The 25,495-nt window shown below is 41.0% G+C and overlaps 1 protein-coding gene across 4 annotated transcripts in view; it reads left to right on the forward strand.

The window, feature by feature from the left end:
• grb10b (growth factor receptor-bound protein 10b) overlaps positions 1-25,495 on the forward strand; it is a 222,973-nt gene that overhangs the window by 52,561 nt on the left and 144,917 nt on the right. For all 4 annotated transcript variants that reach the window (XM_034175270.1, XM_034175273.1, XM_034175272.1 and 1 more), the window contains exon 5: positions 20,074-20,218. In XM_034175270.1, the coding sequence (XP_034031161.1) occupies positions 20,074-20,218 (145 nt within the window). The remainder of the gene's footprint in view (positions 1-20,073; positions 20,219-25,495) is intronic.

Consider the following 25,495-nt stretch of genomic DNA (forward strand, 5'->3'; position numbering starts at 1 on the left):
TGAATCATGAGTTAACATAATTAACTTTAAACTTTTAATGTTTATTTTAAACATTAAAAAACTATTCTCCTTTATAGAAACTAACATTTATGAAAATGAAGAATCATTTTGTCAGTCGATATACGAAGTCTGTTAGAAAAGTATCCGACCTTTTTAAAACTTTTTCATGGAACAAAGCAGCAGTCGCTCCGCCATTCCTAAACAATAAAAATCCGCCGAGGGGGGTGGACCAGTGCTCACTCAAAGCCTGCCCACAGGTGGATGACGCAACCGACAGGCATGACAAAACTAATGCATGCACACAAAGGTTCAAGCTTGTCTGATGCAAATGCACATGATTCAAATCCATATAGTTTTTAAAAAAAATAAAAAGGTTGGATAGTTTTCTCACAGACCTCGTACAGCACACATTTTGCTTTAATACTGCTAAAATGAGAAATGTACATAATAAAATGGTAGTAGACCATTATTACATTGTTTTGCGCATGCATGATGAGTACTCTGTAAGCCAGCCACGTGGAATGCCATGGGGAGCAAAACGTTTTAACGCAGAAATGCATGCTCTGTGTAAGTACACGGACATGGCTGTATCTGTAGATAACACTTCGACAAATGTCTGTAACTTGACGAAAGAAGGGTGGATAAAGTCCCTTAAAGGTGTCCCCATATGTGACAATCAGAACAATAAGACAATATTTAATAGAGAACATAGGCGCCGGCAGCTGTAATCCTGTACGCGCTGTGCCAGCTTTTTTCACAGCTTTATTCATGAAAATCATTAAATATTACAACAACAAAAATAGCTTGTGTGAAAAGTACATTTTGCAAAATAATTTTGCGATTTTTATTTCCTCTTATGGTCATAACCCACGTGTGTTGTTCAAGATACCTGACTCTGTATTAGATATTGCACAAATTGTATGTTTGTATGCCTTCTCAGATATGTGCAATAATTTTTTTTAAGGAGAAAGCTGATAATATTAGGGCTTCTATTATAGCTCCTGCTTTTGACCCTTCGGCTTTGGTTTCTTGTCCTCCTGCTTTTATTCAATTTGAATCTGTGACCTTTTTATTTTTAGAGCATGTAGTGGGGCATATCAGATCTGGTTCTCTTTATGATCCTGTCTCTCCACCATTTTTTAAAGACACTTTGCTGTGTATTGGGCAGCCGGTGCTTGCAATTATGAATCGTAGTTTGTCTTCTAGGGTGGTTCCAACAAAATTTTGATATGCAGAGGTCCAGCTTTTGCTTAAGAAACCCAGCCTTGATCATATGGTCTTGGTGGCCAATCTCTAAATTGCTTTTTTGTCTAAGGTTTTAGAGAAAATTGTTTATTGCCAGTTAAGTAAGTTTGTGAATGAAAATGGGATTTTGGGAGTTTCAGTCAGGTCAGTCAGCTGTTTCATAGCACAGAGTCTGCATTAGTTAAGGTCTTTAATGAAGGTTTTCTCGCATGTGACACTAGGAACTGTATTATCTTGGTTTTGCTCGAATTACGTGCTGCTTTCGATTCTGTTGATCACAGTATTTTATTTAATCTCTACTACATCATTTGGTAGGCTTTGTTAGTACCGTGCTTGTGTTCCACTCTTATTTAACAGGCAGGATGTTTTCTGTGAATATTGGTGGCTTTGAATCATCTGTAGTCCCTTTGTCATGTGGTGTTCCACAGGGCTCTATTTTTCAGCCTTTGCTCTTTTCATTATATGTATTACCTCTGGGGATTAGTTTTAGAAGGCATGGAATTTTATTCCATTGCTATGCAGATGATTGCCAAATTTATTTGCCCATGACACAGAGGGATGGTCAGATGTTGAAACGGCTCTCAGCATGCTTAGAGGATATTAAAGCCTGGCTGGCCTTGAATTTCTTAAATTTTAATGAAAAGAAAATGGACTTAGTAGTCTTTGCAAGCCCTCCTGTGTCGATTTGGGACCCCTGGAAGCATATTTTAAACCTGTTATTTTTAATCTTGGTTTTTTTAATATGGATGGTGATCTTAAAATGGATAGTCAAATTACAACAGTGAAACCTTTCCAGGCAACATGTTGAGATAGTTATTCATGCTTTTGTGTCATCTTTTGTGGACTACTACAGTTTGCTGTTTGTGGGAGTAAACCAGTCGCTTCTCTCCCGTTTGCAGTTGGGTCAGAATGTTGCGGCATGGCTATTGACAGGGGTTCGGGTGAGGGAGCATATGACTCCCATCCTGACCGCACTTCACTGGTTGCCAGTATATTTTGGAGTTCATTTTAAAATTCTTATGCTTGTTTTTAACTCCCTCCATGGTTTAGCTCCATCATATCTCTCTGGGCTTCTTCAGCCTTATATACCTAGTCGGTCTCTCAGGTTGGCTGACCAGCTTCCTCTGCAAGTGCCAAGGTCAAAAAGAAAGCTCAGGGGGGCTTTTTCTGTTATATTGCTCCCAAACTGTGGAACAGCTTGCCTCTGGGTGTTAGGGTGGCACCTTCTTTGGTTAATTTTAAATTTCGTTGAAAAACTCATGTTTTTGCTTTTGCCTTTTGACACCATTGGGCCTTAGTTTGATAACTTTTTAATTTCATTTTAGTTTTATTTTGTTTTTTTTTTGTATGATGTTTGTAGTGTACAGCACCTTGTGTCAGTGTTGGCTGTTTTAAGGTGCTTTATAAATAAAGTTGGTATGGTACATTTAATGTCTTGATTCAAATGTGCTTCGCACAAATGATGGCTATATTTGGGGGGTGGGGGTTAAAGCTGGACAAATGGGAGAGATCACGTGGGCTCTTGGCGAAGATGGCTGCTTGAAAAGTTGCTCCGTGACCCTAAGCCAAATATATTGAAATTCATCTTTTATTCCGCCCTTTTTTGTTGAAAGGACTGTACTTTTTGTGAGATTAACAATCTCGAAGCTGAACTGACTTGATATACCAATGCCTGGACGCGGTGCTGGAAAGATACAACGCCTCGATCCCCCGCTCGAGCAACAGGCTAAAGCTAATAAGAGGATGGATGCGTATGTTAGCAAAGCCGCAGGTGAGTTGCTGCAGCCCGAGGCTAATGCTACATCCAATGCTACGTCAAGTGCCACAGCCAGTGGTGAAGGGACAATAACTCTAGAGATTCTGGCTCCTCAGATACAGGCAATACGTGACTCAACTGCGAACATTGAAAAAGACACAAAAGATATTAAATCGTCAATAGGGGAGATCGAGACGAAACTTGGAACATTGACATCACGTGTGGATGACATGGAGGAGAGAGTGGTGGCGCTGCAAGAAAGCAGAGGCCCATCAGAGACTGAGCTGGTGACTTTTCGTGAGGAACTAGAAAAAGTGAGAGCCCATTTGGAAAATTTAGACAACAGGGAGAGACGTTGTAATATTAAAATTATGGGCCTGCCAGAGTCCAAAGAAGGGAATGACATGATAAAGTTCCTGCAACACGAGCTTCCAGTGATGCTGGGCCACCCGCTCGGGGAGCTGGAGATACAGCGCGCACATTGAGTAGGTGCGTCAAGGCGCGCCCGGGGAGAGAGAGAGCGCCCGCGGCCCGTGATGGTCAACATGCTCCGCTATCGAGATAAAGAAGAAATACTCCGTGTCGCCAGAGAAAGAGGTCAGATCATTTGGCAGGGAGTTAAAATCATGTTTTTTCCCGACTACTCGAGGGAAACAACGGTCCGCCGTATGTCTTTCAACCAAGTTGGAGCTGCTCTGGGAGAGAGGCAGGTGGAGTATGCTCTCCGTTTCCCTGCAACCCTTGAAATAAAACACAGCAGATTTCGTCACAGATTTACTTCACCGGAATTTATTGCAAAAAAATTCCCGAAAGACCAATGATCAGTGAACTGGAATTTTTTCATATGTAAGTGCTGAAACTCACTCTACCTGTTGTATTTGCTGAACTCATATTTTGTATTTTGACGTGACTTTTGGAGACTTATAGCAACTGATTAACACACTTATATTTTCCTTCACATATTATTGAAGGGGAAAAACAATACTAATGGATTGTTTGTTTGTTTGTTTTATTGTTGTTGTCATAATTATTTCATATTGGGATGACAGTGATAATAAAACATACCCACTTATTTATCCTTAGATGGGGGGGTAAATGAAATGAAATTAAGGGATAAAAATGGAAAATAAGGAAAGATCTTTTATTCTTATCCTTTGATTTAAGTAGTAAGTAAAATAACAATTTAATTTATTTTTGTGATTGGAAAAATGGAGGAAGATTATTTTGGCTGATAAGATATTTTACTTATGATTAAAACGCAGTTTATTACTATCTTACTTATTTTTGTGATAAAGGAAAAAAATCAAACTATTTATTTTCAGAAAAATGTAAATTTTTGTCAACCCAAGAAAAGAAGAAAAATTACACATTCATTTCATATAAGTAATTAATATTCTCTTTCTGTTTATTTAAGTTAGAATATGAGAATTTACTAGGAGGTAATATTTAGTTGGCGAGGGGTCACGAAGTTGAGGGCCAGTGATCGCACAATGTTTTTATTTTTTATTTTTTTAGCATGGCTATGCCTTGCTTTTTGTTTTGTTTTTCACTCCACTCTTGTTCTATGGGGTGCGTTCATGTTCTGTTTTTGTGTGTCGTGTTTTTATATTTCCCTGTATTGTTCATCTTATGCCACAACCGACCAACCCTAATCTTTATCTTTACATGTTACATTTTACTTAACTTGATGGATGGTATAATTGACTTGAAATTGGCCAGCTGGAATGTAAAGGGATTAAATAATGTTATTAAAAGAAAGAAGATCTTGGCATATTTAAAGTCCTCTAAAGTTGATATAGCTTATATTCAGGAGACCCATTTAACCAAATCTGTTAAGTTTAAAGGTTCTTGGATAGGAAAAGTGTTTTCAAGCACTGGAACAAGCAATAGTAGAGGGGTGTCTATCATTGTCCTCAAGGCCGTTAACTTCATTGAAACTGAAGTGTTGCGGGATCAGGATGGTAGATATGTTGTTGTCAAAGGACAATTGCTGGACACACCAGTAATTTTTTGTAACATTTATGCACCTATTTCGGATAGACCAGAATTTTTTCATAATCTATCACAAATTCTTTTGGATTCAGATGGCGCTCAAATAATTATGGCTGGAGATTTTAACCAAATTTGGGACAGGGATTTAGACCGGTCACAACCACGTAGTAATACAGAAAGCCGGTCAGCAATGGCCATCAGGCAATTATGTTCTGATAACGGCCTTCGGGATATCTGGAGACTGATGCACCCCGATAGCAGAGATTATTCTTTCTTCTCACCCATGCATAATGTTTATACAAGGATAGATTATTTTTAATATCAGAAATGATGGTAAACAACTCAGTTGACTCAAGTATAGGTAACATTGTAATCTCAGACCATGCACCGGTTTTTCTTTGCGTAAAAAAATTCTCACAAACTCAGAAAAGCCGTAGGTGGTGACTGAATGTGTCATTACTTAGGGATGAATCATTTACTAAATTGATTAGAGAGGAAATTCAATTTTTTAAGGAATCAAATAAAATTGGCGACACATCTATTAGTACCTGGTGGGATGCACTAAAAGCTTATTTATGAGGGAAAATCATATCTTATGCGGCTTTCAAGAAAAAGGCCTCTAATGAAAAAGTAATTTCATTAGAAGCAGAACTCAAGGTACTTGAGTCACTACATTCCCAAACTAAGAGTAGGACTACTTTGAACAAAATTATAAATGTGAAATATAACTTAAATACCTTATATACCAAAAAAAGCTGAGTACGCTTTGTTCCGAACTAAACAAGCATACTGGGAAATGGGTGAAAAGCCAGGCCGCCTCCTAGCTTACCGCCTCAAACAGCTTAACAGTATGAACCACATTCCAGGAGTTAGACAATTAGATGGCACTGTTACAACTTCATCTCAACAGATAAATGATAGATTCAGAACTTTTTATAATAATCTATATTCTTCCCAAGGTAAATTAGATGATCAAAAATTAGAATTTTTTTTTGCAGATCTCAACCTCCCTCAACTTACAGAACAGGATAGAGAATTTTTAGAGGCTCCTTTAATTACACAGGAGATCTCTCGGGCCATTAAAAGCATGCCACTGAACAAGGCACCAGGTTTAGAGGGTATCCCTTTGGACTTCTACAAATCATTTGAAGATATTTTAAGCCCTCTGTTATCACCCCAATAGAGTGCTTCGCTCTCAGACTGCAGGCTTACTTGTAGTTCCTAGGGTTTGTAAGAGTAGAATGGGAGGCAGAGCCTTCAGCTTTCAGGCTCCTCTCCTGTGGAACCAGCTCCCAATTCAGATCAGGGAGACAGATACCCTCTCTACTTTTAAGATTAGGCTTAAAACTTTCCTTTTTGCTAAAGCTTATAGTTAGGGCTGGATCAGGTGACCCTGAACCATCCCTTAGTTATGCTGCTATAGACGTAGACTGCTGGGGGGTTCCCATGATGCACTGTTTCTTTCTCTTTTTGCTCTGTATGCACCACTCTGCATTTAATCATTAGTGATCGATCTCTGCTCCCCTCCACAGCATGTCTTTTTCCTGGTTCTCTCCCTCAGCCCCAACCAGTCCCAGCAGAAGACTGCCCCTCCCTGAGCCTGGTTCTGCTGGAGGTTTCTTCCTGTTAAAAGGGAGTTTTTCCTTCCCACTGTAGCCAAGTGCTTGCTCACAGGGGGTCGTTTTGACCGTTGGGGTTTTACATAATTATTGTATGGCCTTGCCTTACAATATAAAGCGCCTTGGGGCAACTGTTTGTTGTGATTTGGCGCTATATAAAAAAAATTGATTGATTGATTAGATATTTATAATGAAGCTTTTCAAAATGGTTCACTACCACAACACTAATCCACAAGAAAGGTAAAGATGCTTTAGATCCTGATGGATATCGACCAATTTCTTTACTCAATTGTGATCAAAAAAATCCTAGCAAAAGTACTCACTATTCGGTTAAAAAAAGTTATTGGTAGTTTAATACATATAGATCAGTCTGGATTTATTCCTAACAGATATGGCTCAGATAACATTAGGAGACTAGTTAATTTACAATATCATGTATATGACTCGATACAACCGACTATTGCTCTATCATTGGATGCTGCTAAAGCATTTGATTGCGTGGAATGAGAATTCCTTTTTAAGATGCTGGGGAAATTTGGCTTTGGGAGCAGTTTCATTACATGGATAAAAACTTTATATGACAAGCCCTCTGCTTGTGTCTTAACTAACGGACTCATATCTAGTCTATTTCAGTTGCAAAGGTCATGAGACAAGGCTGTCCGCTGAGCCTTGGCTTGTTTGTGATTGCAATTGAACCTCTGGCTAAAAAAATTCGTAGTCATACAGCCATTCATGGTATTAATGTAGGGAGCAGTCATTATAAGCTTCTTTTGTATGCAGATGATATGCTGGTCCTTCTAACTAAACCTGAAGAATCTGTTCCCATTTTATTAGATTGTATTGAGGATTTTACATTACTGTCTGGATACAAAGTAAATTGGGATAAGTCTGAAGCTATGCCCATGTCTGGACACGGACCCTCCTCTCTATTTAAAAAATGGAGATTCTGTTGGTCTCCCAAAAGTATTAAATATTTGGGTAAACAGATCACTTCTGATTATAATAATATGGTTAAAATGAATACTGGTCCCTTGATTGGGAAAATAAGAAATTACTTTGGTAGATGGTCTAAAATTCACTTGTCTTTGTGGGTATGAATGAAAATGAAAAAATGAAAACTGTTTATTTCGAACATTTGATACAACAACAATTACAAGATAGATCAGTAAAGACAACAACAAAAAAGTTCCTACTGTGTACCCAACATGTCCGAAAAGGGGTAGGGTGAAGCATCAGCTTATTTATCCCTACCCCTTCTTCCCCACAACCAGTAATACCCTTTGCCACATATACACATAAATTCCTACACACCTAAACCGATATCAATATATATATATATACATATATATACACACACATACATATACACATCAACATACACATATATACACATATACATATATACACATATATATACACAAACATAAATATACACCTACACATACCTACTTACATACAAAATACTATATATTTACAAGCCGAAGCAAACAACAAAAACACCCTAACCCTCATTAAAATAAAAATTAAAATAAAAATTAACTCTATTAAAATGATGACAGCACCAGTTATTTTTTTATCTCCTCAGTAATATTCCTTTGTATATTCAAGACTCCTTTTTTTAAAGAGCTAGATGCTTTAATATTGGATTTTCTATGGGGAAAATCACATCACCGTTTGAGTTTAAAAAAGTTACAAGCGAGTATTGACAAAGGTGGTTTTTCCTTACCTAATTTTAAATGGTATTATTGGGCTTTATGTGTAAAACAACTTAGAGTTTGGTTACCCACTTTTAATTCCTCCGATAAACCTCCCTGGCTTCAGCTGGAGTCTGATGTGAATGGAGGTGAATCTCCATGGGTGACTTTATTTGGTGTCAAAACAGGAATGCACAGGGATCATCCCATTATTACAGCAGCCAAATCAATTTGGATTAAATTACATAGAGCGGGTCGCTGGGATTTTCTTAAGTCACCACTAGCTCCTTTATGGAATAATAAAAAAAATCTTATTGGGGGAAAATTAGTTAACTGGCCACAGTGGCATGAAGTGGGAATCTCCTTTGTATTCCATTTGTTTGATGCCAAGACCAAAAACTATCTGAGCTTTGATGAGGTTGTTGATAGGTATAACTTGCCACGCAATCAATTTTGGAGATATGTCCAATTACGTAGTTCATTGACCAAATGGTTGGGAAGCCCTCTCAGCTATCCTTCGGGCAGCTCTGTGGAAATCTTGCTTTGTAAGTTGACCAGTGGCAAAGGTATTACCTCTAACATATACAAAATGTTACTTATTCAAACGGGTGACCCATTATCAAAGGTTACAAACACTGGACTGAAGACTTGGCCTTGGACATATCTGAAAATGACTGGCACTCATGTTTACAAAATTTAAACACAATGTATAAAGAAATGAGTAACAAGTTTATTCAGTTGAAAATCATTCATAGGTGGCATAGAACCCCTCAGCAACTTCATAAATGGAACTTGATTCCTAAAGATACATGCTGGAGATGTGATGAGGAGGGAGCATCTATCCTACATATTCTCTGGACCTGCCCTGCTCTTCAAGATTGGTGGAAGAACATTATGGAAGTCATTTTCGAAGTATTGAAAAGAAGGTTTAATATCACTGCCAGACTTGCAGTTTTAGGTTCCACAATAGAACTCCCAGACTCACAGTTTTTGATAAGAGGTGGCTTGTTCTGGCTCTGACTACAGCAAAAAGGATTCTGTTAAGACACTGGATGAAAAGAACCCTCCTCCTTATGATGAATGGCTGACAACTATGGATAAACTGGCGTCTTATGAGAAAGTGACATACAGCCTCCTATGTAAAATGCATCAGTATGATTGTACATGGTCTGCTTTTACCTACTGGCTAACTGTAAAGTAGATTTAAAACGGTCGGTGTGGCATATATACTTCTGTGTTTTATATACTTGTGTGTTTTATAAAACAAAAACTGAATAAAATTTGCATTACAAAAGTTGGACAAATGGCAGAGTTTTCCATCACGGAGCGTTCTTGGGCATATTGTAGGGCGCTATAAAAAACGCAACGTTCCGTTTATTCGTCCAAAACATTCAAACATACTGCTGTAGTCGTTAAAACACCAACTCAATATTTTTCAGGCGATTAGAGACAGTAAAAGGTGCACTGTCAGCAGCTGAGTTAACCTCCCCGCTCGGACTTTGTCTCTGCACTCGGTGGTCTTGGGGTCTCTGTGGCTCTTTCAGCAGACACCTCCTGAACTTCTTATAAACATTTTCTGTATCGGAGGGGCTGTCGGCCTTTGATCTGAATGACATTTTTTTTTAACTGTTCAAAAGTTTCATCCTGATTTACAAAATGAGGTTTATGCACCACTGGGCATGCACATTTCGAATGTAACAATGGTCTATTTGAAGTTAATTTGACAAATGTGAAAACAATCTGGTGCTGAAACAGTTCATCCCAAAATAGTTATTGTGTGTAATATACTCTCTAAATCTGGGTTGTCTTCTCATGATTGTCACTTGGCAGTTTGAAACCTCAAGTCTAAAAAGAGAGAACATACTTTTGGGTGGGGGTCCTCCTTTGCATAAGTGGGGAAAAAGAACTGCAAAACCTCAGAATGCATCTTAATCTACCAAACTGCATCTAAGGACAGGCACTGAATGTGTTTAGATTGTTGAGCATAAATATATTTATACTACAGTAAACAAGTCTTTCTAATTTTAGGTATGTTACCATTTTGTGACAAAAACAAAACAAAACATATAGCTGTATACAAGCTGAGGGTAAGGAGATCAGTTGGACAGTCATGAAAAGTTCCAAAATAAAGCTAGCACGTCAAGCATAGTAAACAATCAGACTGGAAATTGGTCTTAAAAAAGTTGATGAAGCAATGTGTTCTGAGTTGATTTTTTCCTATATGCAGTAGGGCAAATTTTCTGTGATGAACGATTAACCAAAATTTTCCATGAGTTGTCTATCACAACGCCATCTTAAGGTTGGGCACCTGTTGGCAACCTCAGATTATACTCGGTGGGGTTTGCTGCAATACTGTTGGTCATGATAGTGACACTGTTCACTTTTTTATTGGTTAATTGTTTATGTTGTGTTCTCGTTCTGTTTAAAAGGTATTTATTCTATTGATTATTAATTTAGATCATTATGACCACTGAGACGTGGGTACATGGTTAGCTTGACAGTACAGAATCCTTGATATTTGCAGATCTCTGAGGAATTCTTATGCTTGATTGGATAAATATGTTTAAATGAAAATCACAGAATACTTGTTGATGTTTATTGGATAACCACGAAGAGGAAGCTGCACTCCTAGACTAAATATATATGTGATAAAAATTCAAATAATGTGGCTCACTTGCTTCAGCACTCCAGTGTAGTTGCAATTTTCTTTGTATTGAACTCTTAGGTGAAAACTTTGCACAGCAACATGTCCTTTGAGAAAACTGAAACTGTGATACGCATGTATTGTTATTCTTGTACTTTATATGTGCAGATTAGGAAAAGCTTGTTTCAGCCACAGTAACGTAACTGCAGGCCATTGGCCATCATGTTTATATTGACATAACATTCAGATCTCCAATGAAGGCCTTTGGTTACCAACGTCAGTCACATGATACACAGGAAATGTCTTTTGTGAGCTTCACCAAGACCAATTACACTAACCTCTTAATACAGTCTCATAGAGCGAGGGTAATATCAGCGTCAACAAATAAAGGAGACTCCATATGGTTTGAACTGAAGACCAGGGGCCTGTACTACGAAGCGGGGTTGGTGGCTTATCAGGGTAACTTCGGGAGTAAGTTGATGACGTGTGGAGTAACTTCCCGGCTAACCCGTATGACGAAAGGTGGATAGGTTTCCACCGAGGCATGCTGCCATGGCAACTTACGCCGAGCAGGTTATGTTCCAGGAGTAGCTTGAGGTTTTCGCTTAACCACTCCCGTCCATCCACCTTCAATCACTCTGAAGACAATGCCGGCCTACCTGGATGATCCGTTTGATATTGGGGCACAAATTGTGAGGGGCTGTCTTCGCAGGGAGAGGGTTTTTAAAGACCGCCAGAATCTGCTGACATACCGAGACGATATTCTCTATGAAAGATATTGATTCTCAGCTGAGGGAATTCGTCATCTTTGTCAGCTGATCGGGCCAGAAGTCTGTCACATCACCCATCGTACACTGTAAAAAAAAAAAGACTGTTGTTTTTACAGGAAAACATTGGCAGCTGTGGTCAGGGGAATTCCTGTAAAAAATACAGCAGTTAAATGTACAAAAAGAGAGCTCTTGTTTGTAGATTTAACAGTTCCTTTAATGTGAGTCAGCCGTGGTTTATTCACTGTAAATCCATATACATATTATGTCTGTAATGTTATCTACTGTGCTGCTGTATGTTTTACAGGAATTCCCTGGTAACCACAGCTGCCAGTGTTTTCCTGTAAAAACAAGTCATTTTTTACAGTGTAGCAATGCCCCGACGATCGAGCAGATAATGTGCCTTGTGCCTATTTTGCCAGTGGACAGTTTATGTATTCCATCGGTGATGCTGAACATCTGAGATTCGCAAGGTAGTACTTGCTCTATCTAAACTGTTGGATGCATTTGTCGTTTTCCCTGGCCATGCCATAGGTATTAAAGGCACTGCGCTGCGGTGGTTTGAATCATATTTGTCTAATAGATTACAATTTTTTCATGTAAATGGGGAATCTTCTTCACAGACTAAAGTTAATTATGGAGTTCCACAAGGTTCTGTGCTAGGACCAATTTTATTCACTTTATACATGCTTCCCTTAGGCAGTATTATTAGACGGTATTGCTTAAATTTTCATTGTTACGCAGATGATACCCAGCTTTATCTATCCATGAAGCCAGAGGACACACACCAATTAGCTAAACTGCAGGATTGTCTTACAGACATAAAGACATGGATGACCTCTAATTTCCTGTTTTTAAACTCAGATAAAACTGAAGTTATTGTACTTGGCCCCACAAATCTTAGAAACATGGTGTCTAACCAGATCCTTACTCTGGATGGCATTACCCTGACCTCTAGTAATACTGTGAGAAATCTTGGAGTCATTTTTGATCAGGATATGTCATTCAAAGCGCATATTAAACAAATATGTAGGACTGCTTTTTTGCATTTACGCAATATCTCTAAAATCAGAAAGGTCTTGTCTCAGAGTGATGCTGAAAAACTAATTCATGCATTTATTTCCTCTAGGCTGGACTATTGTAATTCATTATTATCAGGTTGTCCTAAAAGTTCCCTAAAAAGCCTTCAGTTAATTCAAAATGCTGCAGCTAGAGTACTGACGGGGACTAGAAGGAGAGAGCATATCTCACCCATATTGGCCTCTCTTCATTGGCTTCCTGTTAATTCTAGAATAGAATTTAAAATTCTTCTTCTTACTTATAAGGTTTTGAATAATCAGGTCCCATCTTATCTTAGGGACCTCGCAGTACCATATCACCCCAATAGAGCGCTTCGCTCTCAGACTGCAGGCTTACTTGTAGTTCCTAGGGTTTGTAAGAGTAGAATGGGAGGCAGAGCCTTCAGCTTTCAGGCTCCTCTCCTGTGGAACCAGCTCCCAATTCAGATCAGGGAGACAGACACCCTCTCTACTTTTAAGATTAGGCTTAAAACTTTCCTTTTTGCTAAAGCTTATAGTTAGGGCTGGATCAGGTGACCCTGAACCATCCCTTAGTTATGCTGCTATAGACGTAAACTGCTGGGGGGTTCCCATGATGCACTGTTTCTTTCTCTTTTTGCTCTGTATACACCACTCTGCATTTAATCATTAGTGATCGATCTCTGCTCCCCTCCACAGCATGTCTTTTTCCTGGTTCTCTCCCTCAGCCCCAACCAGTCCCAGCAGAAGACTGCCCCTCCCTGAGCCTGGTTCTGCTGGAGGTTTCTTCCTGTTAAAAGGGAGTTTTTCCTTCCCACTGTAGCCAAGTGCTTGCTCACAGGGGGTCGTTTTGACCGTTGGGGTTTTACATAATTATTGTATGGCCTTGCCTTACAATATAAAGCGCCTTGGGGCAACTGTTTGTTGTGATTTGGCGCTATATAAAAAAATTGATTGATTGATTGATTGATTTATCCGCAATACAAATCAAAGAAGGGTTTTATGCAATCGCGGGTAATTACTAATATCAAAATAGGTCTAATGCATGTCCATTAATTAGGCGAAGTGGGGCTTATCAAGCTATGAATATAAACCTACCATTCTGAAGGATGTTTTTATATTTCATCTTCACCTGCTGCCAGGTGCGTTCGGCACTGCTATTGCATCTGACATATTGACAGGATTAAGAACAGCAATCATACAGTCAAGGTAGCCTATTTAGGAAACATTAAATTAACCTAACATTTATTAGTAGGCCTATGCCCACCTCTGAATCATGTTGCATCTGGCTATAATTAATGAAAGAGGGTCATTTTTTTACACATATTAGACATTCCACAGGTTAATCATCTGTAACAGATTTGGAGAACAATTGAATTGTTCTTACGCATTTACCCGATCAGCAATACGTTGCCAACAAGCCTGTCTTGCTTTATTGGCAGACGATGTGTTCGATTTCCCCCTTAACGTTAATTTAAATTCCTCATAGCTCCGCATAATAATCGTGCATTCTTCTCCGGTAAAGTAAGGTGACCGCGCCATCATTGAAAAATGGTGACGTACGCTGCAACCCGCCCCTTTTTATGTGAACGCGCACATACTCCACTTAGGTTAACACAGGTTCAACAAATCAACATCTTATTAAGCGTCGTGGTACCGATTAACACCACTTGAGAAAACCAGGTTTTGTCAACCCCGGTTTAAGAGGTTGACCCTGGGTTACAGCTGAGTAAGTTAACCCCGCTTCGTAGTACAGGCCCCAGATTATGTGGGATGTGGGTATTATTAAATAGGTGGTTCTACACTGTTTGGGCCAAAGGTGTTATGTGTCGACGCGGGTTGAGGAGCGGACCTGCGTCAGACGGAACCCAGCGCTACAAATAACCAGAAAAGCGGTTCCAAAAACAATATATTTATTTCACCCACTGGTGCATAAAAAGTGTAAAAACAGAAATAGCGTCCTTCTGGTGGAGTGAAGGCTGGCACGCTCTCCAGCGCCCAAAAGGATCGAAGCCCAACAAACACCCCCCAGGTGGACACGACAAACCGACTCTCTGCGAAGCATAGAAGAGGTGAGGTAATTTAGCAGTTACAACTAATATCCTTCAAAAGACACACACTATCAGCAACACATACAGGTCTGTATTTTAAGCTTTATGCAAATAAGCAGCTTCTCACAACAGGTGGAGGACCACTTGTCCGCATGCCACAGCAGTGAGAGGCGAGCTGCACAATCCTCATCACAATTCAAATTTGCTGCGTAACAAAATACCAAGTTACTATCAACAATTAGTCAAACACTTAATCACCTTTGATGTGTGCTGACAGCATGTGTCCCTCACCCTTCCTTGCTTCACAAGCTCGATGTGTCAAACCCAGGCACGGTCCTCAGCGTCTCACAAACGAACATCACAAGGTCGAGTTCCCGGCAGTTCTACTTGAATCACACATGACTTAAATGCAGAACGCCATCCAATTATCTACTTCAGCTGAAAGTCTTTAAGGTTGCATGTGAGCACCAGTCACAGGTGCTACACATGATGTTGATGAGGGTGAAAGACTCTTCAGCCAGCACCTTCTCCACAGACAAATCAGTTCTCATGCCACCTGGAGAGCAAAGAAAAGAAAAGAACACCAAAATGTCCAGCCACACCCCCCAACACACAACAGTACCCCCCCTTTAACGGGAAGCCTCCCGGCGACCGAACAGACCAGGCCCGAGAACAGCACCTCCCTCTGGGGTCCTCGTCAGGAAGCAGACAGCACCACGCTCCTAAGGTCCACCACAGACAGCAGGACAGGGCACCGCAGCTGGAAGGCCGGCTGGCATCAACAAAAGCCCCAAAACATTCCCCAGTACCATCCAACACACAGGAAAAAACACAAAACCCACCCAAAACCTCCCCAGGGGACCGTCCCATCAAACCCCGGGAAGAAAAGAAAAACTCCCAAACGCAAAAACCCAACATAGCCCCACAAACACAATACAAACATAAATGCACAAAAGAAAAACAACAAACAACCCCCCCAGAATGACCTGCAGAGCCCAACCCCCCCCCCCAGAAGGCCTTTACCACCAGTTCCAGGAGGAACAGCCAGAACCAGAATCCCACAAAGGTCCCCAGGTGTACATGGAGCAAACGGCGCCCCCCAGAGGACCGTACCATCAACCCCAGGAGGTACCCTCCCCACAACCCCGGAACCCCAGACCCGGCCACACTTGGCTAGTCGGCCCCAAGCCAATTCCCCCCTAGAGGACCGTCCCATCAACCCTGGAGGTGGAACCCGGAAGGAAACAGAACAAAATCAAAACTCAACCCCAGGAGGACTACCAAAAACAACCCCGGGGGGATATAAAACGACCGTAAACCCTGTTACCCTCCCCGGCACCCCGAAAGACCCCAGATCCCCCCCAGAGCCCCTCGGTGGCTCAACCTTGGCAAACGTCTCAAAACATTAAGCCGGGGAAGGGAACAGGAAAAAACTAACCCAGCTCCAACCCCAAAGCGCAGCGGAGAACCGGAAATACGTCCGGTGCCCCAACTCGACCATACCCCAGCCTCTCGGGAGGGGTGGAACTACCGAAATGGCGAACGGCAACAGATCGGCCCACCCCTCCGACTGAGGTAAGTCTCCGCTGCACCACACCCCGGCAACACCAATGACGAACGGTACAAAGGCTCACCGAGGCTGGAGTGGAACCGGGCCCTAACCAAACCAAGAAAAACGCCCCTAACAGGCCAATATCAAAAACCCACTTCCTGGCTAAAGTCCTGGAAAAATTGGTCTGTGCCCAACTAACTTTCTTTTTGCAGACTAACAACATTTATGACACTTTTCAATCTGGGTACCGTCAGTTTCACTCCACTGAAATGGCTCTGTTGAAAGTGTCGAGTGACATTATGATGGCCGCTGACACTGGCAAATGCACTGTCTTGGTTTTGTTGGATTTGTCATTTGCATTTGACACAGTTGACCATGGCATCCTGATCAGGAGACTACAGGATCTGGTGGGGATGTTGGGTCCTGTATTAGAGTGATTTAGTTCCTACCTGGTTGGTAGAACCTTTAGTGTGTCTGTTGATAATGTGATGTCTGAGTCTGCTGACCTTTTGTGGGCTGTGCCGCAGGGCTCGGTTCTGGGACCTATTTTATTTATTTTGTATATCATCCCTCGCGGCAAGTTGATCCAGCAGTTTTGTGACGTATCCTATCATCTCTATGCTGATGACCTGCAGCTGTACTGCTTCTTTAAAACAACTGAGACCCAGAAACTCAATTCTTTAACCAATTGTCTCACCATAGTTAAGGAATGGCTCAGTGAAAACAGCTTGCAGCTGAACTCTGATAAGACTGAAACATTGATTGTTGCTCCGGAGAGTGCCGTGCCTGCTATTAGGCTGCACCTTGGTGAACTGAATAGTTCAGTTAAGGGCAGCCTGCGCAATCTTGGCATTATCTTGGATAAAGGGATGTCTCTGGAACGTCGTACGAAACAGTTAGTTAGGAATTGTTTTTTCCAGATCCGGAATATCTCTAAACTTCGAAAAATGGTGTCTTTTGAAGAGTTAGAGATGATTGTACATGCTTTTATATCTTCGCGACTGGATTACTGTAACAGCCTGTTCACGTGTCTTAATAAGAAAGAACTGGCTCGTTTGCAGGTTGTGCAAAACTACGCTGCACGGCTTCTGACCTGCACCCACAGGAGAGCCCATATTAGCCCAATACGCAAGTCCCTGCATTGGCTCCCTGTCTCGTTTAGGACAAATTATAAAATCCTGGTGCTTACATTTAGAGCTCTGCATGGGCAGGCTCCAGAATACATAAAGGAACTGATCCAACCGTATGTGTCCACCAGGGGCCTGAGGTCCTCCAACCTGAACCTGCTGATGGTTCCCCGTACCTGTTTTAAAACTCGAGGGGACAGATCTTTTAAAGCCATGGCGCCGCGCCTTTGGAATGAGCTTCCCTGCTTTTTTTAAACTGCATTTTAGCTTGATTTTCTTTTAAATGTTTGTATGTGTTATTTTGTATTTATTGATTTTATCATGTGAAGCACTTTGTGACCCTGGTCTGTGAAAAGTGCTATATAAATAAAGTTTACTTACTTACTTACTTACACAGCCCAGTCTCGCGCTTTTTTTTCTGCGCTTTCATCATGAAATGAGTCACATTTTTGTGACGTGTTTTTATTTTATGATTTCTAACCCTACCCCTTCCCCGAACCATAACCTAACCCTCTCCCTTCCTATAACCTCTCCAGATCACCCCGCGTCACCCCGAATTTCGTGCTCCATCACGAAATGAATTTGTGCTCCTGTCATGAAAACGAGTCACTTTTCGTGATGGGAGCACAAACCATAGATTAATTTATTTTTCCTGATGCCATCAAGAAATGGCCTGAGATTGGTTGGTTTTATGCTAGATGCCCTTCCTGACAATGCTAATATTTTCAAAAAATAGGGACGGGATTTCCGGTATTTGTACCAAACATCTTACACTGGTGCTTCAATAACACAGTGACCCAGTATAGACACTTAATTGTTAGGCAATTGCACTCCTCAGTTGTTCCCAAATGAATAGAAAGCTGGATTAGTTTGGTTAACTTTTCCCATCAGCATTTATCTTGTTTTAGAGAATCTTCCAACACATAACAGCCAGCCAGCATTTGCGACCATAAGCATAATGTGAAGAAATAGATGTAAATCTTGTATGTTGAGCCTACACACACATATAATCAATTTGCAAATCAACAGATCTTTTCCTTGTCTTTGATATGGGAGTTTGTACTCTACATCATCATCATTGCCTAATCCAGAGTATAGTACATATTCCCCATTGCGAACCAACATGATGGTAATAAATTGTGAACCGAATATAAAGTACAAACGGGTACCGTTGGACATGTTGTTTTGTTATATGCCTTAAAAGTTAAAGCTCTTGTCACAAGTCTTGTGAGAGCATAGTTCTGATCTTTAAAATTTTATGAGAATTTAAAGACATGGACGTAGCAGTAAAACATGACGGGGTAGTCGTGTCCTTTACTTTAAAATCGGATAATTGTCACACCCCCTAATGTGCACATAAATATGGTTGCATGAACACTTATAGGATGTACAAAAGACAATCACAGAAGTTTGTCCTTGTCATCCTGGTGTCCTATTGTGGAGTGTTTGAAAGAACAAGAGGATAGAGTATCAGTATTCTGTTTAGGATAGAGTATCAGTATTCTGTTTTATGGTCTGTCTCTCTCAAATACATTGAGAGGCGGTAAAGTTTTTATTATTTGAGGTTGATCTCTGAATAACCCTGTTTTTCAAGCTCAAATGGGATGACATTAAAAAGGCTCATTCGCTTTTGAAGTCACAGATTCCTACTGAGTTTGAGGGTTTTTTTTTCAGTGATTTTGAGAGTGAGCTGTCAAGCTACAGCTTCATAAAATGGCCTGACAGAATGAAAAAACAAAAAAAAGATTGAATCCTGAAAATCTGATCAGCTGTCGTCCTTCCTCTTCCAGTCTTATCCTTCATATGCCAAATTTGAAAACTGCTTTAAAGCATGATAGCTTCATTCAGTATGTATATGTGATAGATATTTCAGATAATTAAGGAGTGAGCTGTGGAGGTCTGTGATTTCCACTTGCTGGGAGACTGCTCATTATGGGGAGATCAGACAGAAACAGGCATGGGGTTAGTTACTGTACAGCGATGGTTTATTCATTTTAACGTTCAATCCCCCCCCCCCCCCCCCCATGCTCGACGTGTGACAGCAAGACCCATTTCAAAGCTGTTCCGATAGAGGCTGTTGCAGGTCAAAACCTGATGCGTCAATTAATAATGTTTGACTTAATTAGCTGGCATAAATTAACATAACACATTTTATTTACTGTATAGAGCCCAGAATCACAGCATGCCTCAGTCGGCTTTATAGTGTCCATAATGCGACACCCTGTATCCTCGCTGAAGCGTAATCCTAACCCAACTTACCTGTTAGGCTTAACAATAACCAATAATGTGCAACATCTGGTGAAACTTAAAGACTTTAATAGAAGTAAACACTTTTATCTCAATTACAGAAAAAAGAAGGATTCCAAAAGAAACCTCTGTAACCTGAGAAACTGTGCACAGGAAGGGTTCATGAGAGCTGTCAGATAAGAGGCCACTGGACCTTTCAATTGTGTATCTGCCAGAAACAAAATGATTGAAATCTGAAAAACCTTCTAGAGCACACCATGCTCACTGAAATAGGAAAGAAGAAGAAGACAACAAAAAACTAAAACAAAACCTATTATGCCATGATCTGTTTCTGTTCTCCAGGAGGTTGCAGGAGGAGGAGCAGCAGCTGAGGACGTCATCTCTTCCGGCCATCCCAAACCCCTTTCCTGAGCTCTGTAGTCCAGCCAGTTCACCTGTACTTAGTCCTGGGTCCCTGCCACCTGGAGAACCCTCCACGTGTGATTATGTGAGTTTAAATAAGTGCACTAACACCAAAGGCTCATACACCACATGACAATAACTGGAGTATTGCACTCAAGGGATCAGTGGTGTTAAAGGTTTGTCCGGTATTGGAGTTGTTTCTCGATTGCATCAGTGTTGATTCAACAATGTAGAAGCTTAGTTTAAAAAAAGTGTAATTGTAACCCTGTTTAAGTTGAGTGAGTATGAACATAGGAGTTATCTTGAGACATGTTGCAAGTCTACAGTAGTGGTACAGTGGCATCACTGTTGGCTCATAACCAGAAGGTTGTTGGTTTAAACACATCTTGAGGTCTTTGTCTGTGGTAATCCTATGATCAATGCCCAAACCATTATTCTTTGTGCTGGTAATGGTGTAGGGCTTTGACAACAAAAATATCGATGAATAAGTAAGTCCATCCCAGCTACCTTTTGTAGACAATAACACAAAAATAATAAAAAGCTGAGTATGCCCAGGAGCACAGACATTGACTGTGTTTTTGGTTCTGAACATTATAGAATACGCCCTGCAGTGTTGAATTAGTGGTGTAACAGAGCATATTTGATCTGTACAGACAGCTTTCCACGGTTGAAGATGCATATAAACTGTGGATTAATTGTGAAGTTTACATCATGGCGTGAAATATAGATTTGTCAGTCTTGATACAGAGCTGCAGTGAAATCAAAACAGCTGTGTGTTATTGTGAGCATAAGGAATAAAACTTTTGTGCATTCTTTTGAATGGAGCATATTAAAAGCAGCTTCTGCTGCTTTGCACTCGGTTAGAGGCAGCCTGGTGCACATTTGACGCACGTCCGAGTCAAAGCACAGAAAGACTCATGCCAGAATATCAGAAACGATTTGTGACGTACTGAGCAAAGTGTAGGTGGAGCCAGATTGGCTGGAAAACCACTGAGCTCTGGAGGTGAGCTCTGGGGAAGGACCCCCCCCACATTTTTTCACAACTTTTGCAAAGTTATATCTCTTTCCTTTTAAGTTGGTCTGAAAAAAATGGTGCAGTCCATGACTAGAAACCGTGATCTAATTGTAACTATGTAATTTGTGATCTGTTGCTTCTTCTTAGGTGGTCTGCTCTTGGGCAGGTCCAGCATGCACAACCGCACACCATCTCTCTCGATCCATCGCCATCTCCTTTATGATGTGATAGCCACGCCCTGTATGTCGCCTGTATGTTGTCCAGGATTGCCAACCTCTTCCTTCCTCTCCCTCTCTTTCCATCTGCTCTCCCCTCCCCTCCAGCACTGTTCTTAACATTCCTTCTGATCTCATGATGTGGCCAATCCATTGCGCTTTCCTCTTCCAGATTGTAACTTTTAGGCTTCTCTTTTCTCCACCTCTCCTCAGTACTTCTTCATTTCTCACATGCTCTCTCCAGCGTATCTTTTCCATCCTCCTCCAAAACCTTCTTCCAATCCTTCCATTGCCTCCTTCATCATTGTCTCTGCAAAGATGTTAAAAAGCAGCGGAGACAGTAGGCAGCCCTGTCACACTCCTCTTCCGATGATACATGGTCCAGCCATCCCCTGGTCAGTTCGCACTGTTGCCGTCTGTCCCATATTAAGGGCTTTGATCAATCTCCCTCCAATCTGCTCCCGAGTCTTTCAAAACGGCCATCAGTTTCGTCCAGTCCACCCGATCGAATGCCTTCTCATAGTCGACAAAACAAACATAAACATCTCGGTTGTGTTCGATGTTACGTTCTGATAATATTCTCATGATGGCCACTGCCTCTCTTGTTCCCATCCCTTTCCGGAATCCAAACTGGTCCCATCCAATGTAGTCCTTCGTTCTGGTTCTCAGTCTGTTGTTAATTACTCTCAACAGGATCTTTGATGCATGGGAGATGAGGCTGAGTGTTCGATGTTCTTCACATCTCTGTGCATTGGGTTTCTTCTGCAGTGGCACGATGATACTGCGCAGGAAGTCCTCAGGCCATGATCCAGTGTTATATATGGTTTTGCACAGAGTGATAAGGTGCTCCTCTCCTTTATCTTGTAGTGCCTTGAGCATCTCTGCTGGGATGTCATCTTCGCCTTCTGCTTTGCCGGTCTTCAGTTCTTGTATGGCATGTAGTATCTCACTTTTCAAGATGTCCGGTCCAAGTTGGTCCCTCTCTACCTCTTCCTCTTCTTCCATCTCAGTTTGCTCAGGCCTCTCAATGATCTCCTCTGGTTCTGTCAATAATACACCTTGCTTACACATGATGGTCTTCGTTGACTGATTCTTGTTTTTCTAGGTCAGTTTTTTCACCTTCTGGTACATTTTGTCAATCTTTCCAGCTCTTTCCAAGTCTTCTATCTTTTTGAATTGTTCCTCCCAATACTTTTCTCTCGCTGTATCTGTATTTCTTCTCAGTTCATTGTTAAGCTTTCTGTACATCCTCTTTCCTTTCTCTGTGTTCACTTTTTTCCACCGTCTCCTCTCGTCCATCCTTCGTATCATATTTTCTGTCACCCACGGTTTCTTTGCTCCCCTCCTCTTTCCTCTTCCAATCGTCTCCTCTGCACTTTCAGTAAGTGCTTTCGTTGATGTTCCATTGTTCATTTGCACCTGTCTGTGTTTTGGTTGCTCTGTAGTCTGGTTCTGACTCTGTCATTTAGTTTTTCTCTGGATTCATCTTTCAGAGCTTCTAGGTTCCACTTTTTGTGGATGTTTGTTTTTCTCAGTCGCTTGAGTTTCAGGTTGACTTTCATTGCAACAAGGTTGTGGTCTGAGTCCACATCTGCACCAGGAAAGGCATGGGCGTTCTTTACACTGTTGCGGTACCGCTGTTTCACCATGATGTAATCTAACTGCATTCGTCTCACGTCTCCTGGGGCCTTCCATGTGTACCTCCTACGTTTGTTATGCTTGAACCATGTGTTTGTAATGCAGAGCTTATTTCTTTTACAGAACTCCAGTAGCATTTGTCCTCTGTCATTTCTGCTCCCTAATCTGTACTTGCCAGCTACGTCATTCTCGCCTTGCTCTCCCACCACCGCATTTAGGTCACCCATTACAATGACGTAGTCATCTCCTCTTCCTTTCCTGATCGCATCCTCCACTTGTTCATAGACTTCCTCGACGTCTTCATCCTCGTAGTCTGTTGTTGGCATGTATACTACAATCACCACTATGTCTACTGGTGATCCTCTCAGTCTCACTCTCATCAGACGGTTGCTGATGCATTCCACTTCACTCACACTCTGACTAGTTGTTTGGTCCCGTAATATCGCTACTCCCCGCTGGCTCTGTTTTCCTCCAGAATAGATCACTCTATACTTGTCACTGCTGACATCCCCCGTCTCCTTCCACCTGGTCTCTATCAGACCGAGCATGTTCAAGTTGTTTCTCTCCATCTCTGTCTTGATGTTTTCCAGCTTCTCAGCTCTTCACATGCTTCGCACGTTCCATGTCCCTACTTTAAGGGTCTTTTTGTTGCACCATCTGTTGCACCTCAGTTGAAAATATTTTTTCATATGTATGACATAACACTGAGTGTTAGATAAGAATATTAAAGAGCTATGAATAGCTTAACAACAAAAGTGTAACTTTAATTCAGAACTAGTATAAATGACATCTCATTAGGTTCCACACAATACAAGTTGACTTCACGCTGAGGATTTTTCTGTGTGTAAGAGTTTAAACTAAGTTGTATTTAATCAAGATTTTACAGTCAGTTTATGTACCGGAGAGTACAGCTACAAAGAAAAGTTTTTTTTTTTTTTTTTTTTAATCAGCAATCTGTCATGGAACACTGCAAATCATTTTTAATATGGTTGAAGGACTTAACAACTTAAAATCTACATGTCAATCACTGTTAAGTTGGCAACCCCTATTGTAAGAGTTTACTTTTCCCCCATGACCTGCATCTGCTATATATTCTGCTCATGTGACAGCATGATTTAACACTGTGTTTGTGTGCGTGCCTGCACATGTGTGTGTCTGACAGACACATTGACATGGATAATGGAGGAAAAGGCTGAAAGAGGAGCTTGTGTGTTTGTGTGCGACGTATCTGCATTCATGGCTGAATTGCGTGGAGAAAGATTTAGAGACTTGTCTTTCTATTCCTGGAAGTTGTTGCTCTGCTGTCACTGATAATGATGTTCATATGCTACCTTCCATTAATAGTTACAGTAACATACCAGTTTACAGTAATCTGGGGGTGGAGTATTTTCTCATAAATACTTTGCCTGGCTGTGATCCTGGCCCCTTCTAGTTGTGACTCCTACACTGCATCAGAATGTAGTTTCACTTTAATCATTTCTTGCCAAGATGCAAGTCTGAGTTTAATATGAACAAGCCTGCTTTCCCAACTTCAGCTCATAAATTTCTTGATGAATTGATAAACCCAAGGAATTCAGTGAATATTTGAGGAGGTGGGGGTGCAGCAGAGATTGGGGGCTGCCGGTTTGAATTACCATTTGTAACATAAATTTACTTCTTAATGGTTCATGTTGGACAGAGCCTTTGCAAGCTTGAATTTCATTCCAGGCCTTCCCAAGTGGGAATGTTGTTTCTTCCTCAGTGGGATGGTGTTTTCTTGAAATACTAGCTGTTGCATGTGTTCAACACTGGTTGATAAATCTTTGTTCAAACAATAAAACAGTCAGATATTAATGGCTCATTAAATTGAATTACATTTAATTGCTTGTTCTGACATAATATTGGATCCATGCAAGTGGAGCATACGTGTCTACTAAAATAATAAGAAATCAGCTTATTACGTGGAATTGGTGACCTGCTCATAATGGGAATGTTGTTGGATTTTTAATCGCAGATGCCCTGAAAACGTGGCAGATTGAAGAAATGGAGGGGATAGGATTGTAGGTTAGGAGGAAAGTTGGTTATTGCTTAGCTTGTGGAGTAATTGTGATTGAAAGGTGATCATGGTTGGCATCCACCCGGCCTGTCCAGCTCTTGAAACTAGCTATCTGTGTTGCAGCCAGATGTGGGTGTCCCCTTGAACATTTCCAGTTGCTGGTTTCCTAGGCCATCCTGGATCATGCTCAGGGAAACATGCCGCTTGACCATAGTGTTGTCACCTCAAAGCTGCAAATACTAAGCCATGTCTGAGTCTCCCTAAGCAAATGTTAGACTCCAAAGATTATGCTTATACAGTCTGATTGGAAGCTGTATGACAGTAAAGACTTGGACCTTTGTTCTCCTCCAGAGGTATCTGCATCACCAAACCTGTATGTCCCAAACATCTCTACATATCAAAGGCCGAATCCTAAAGACATGGTAAATGGACTGCATTTTTATAGCATTTTCCATCTGA

This window comes from Thalassophryne amazonica, chromosome 7 (genome assembly GCF_902500255.1).
Source record: "Thalassophryne amazonica chromosome 7, fThaAma1.1, whole genome shotgun sequence".
NCBI lineage: Eukaryota > Metazoa > Chordata > Actinopteri > Batrachoidiformes > Batrachoididae > Thalassophryne > Thalassophryne amazonica.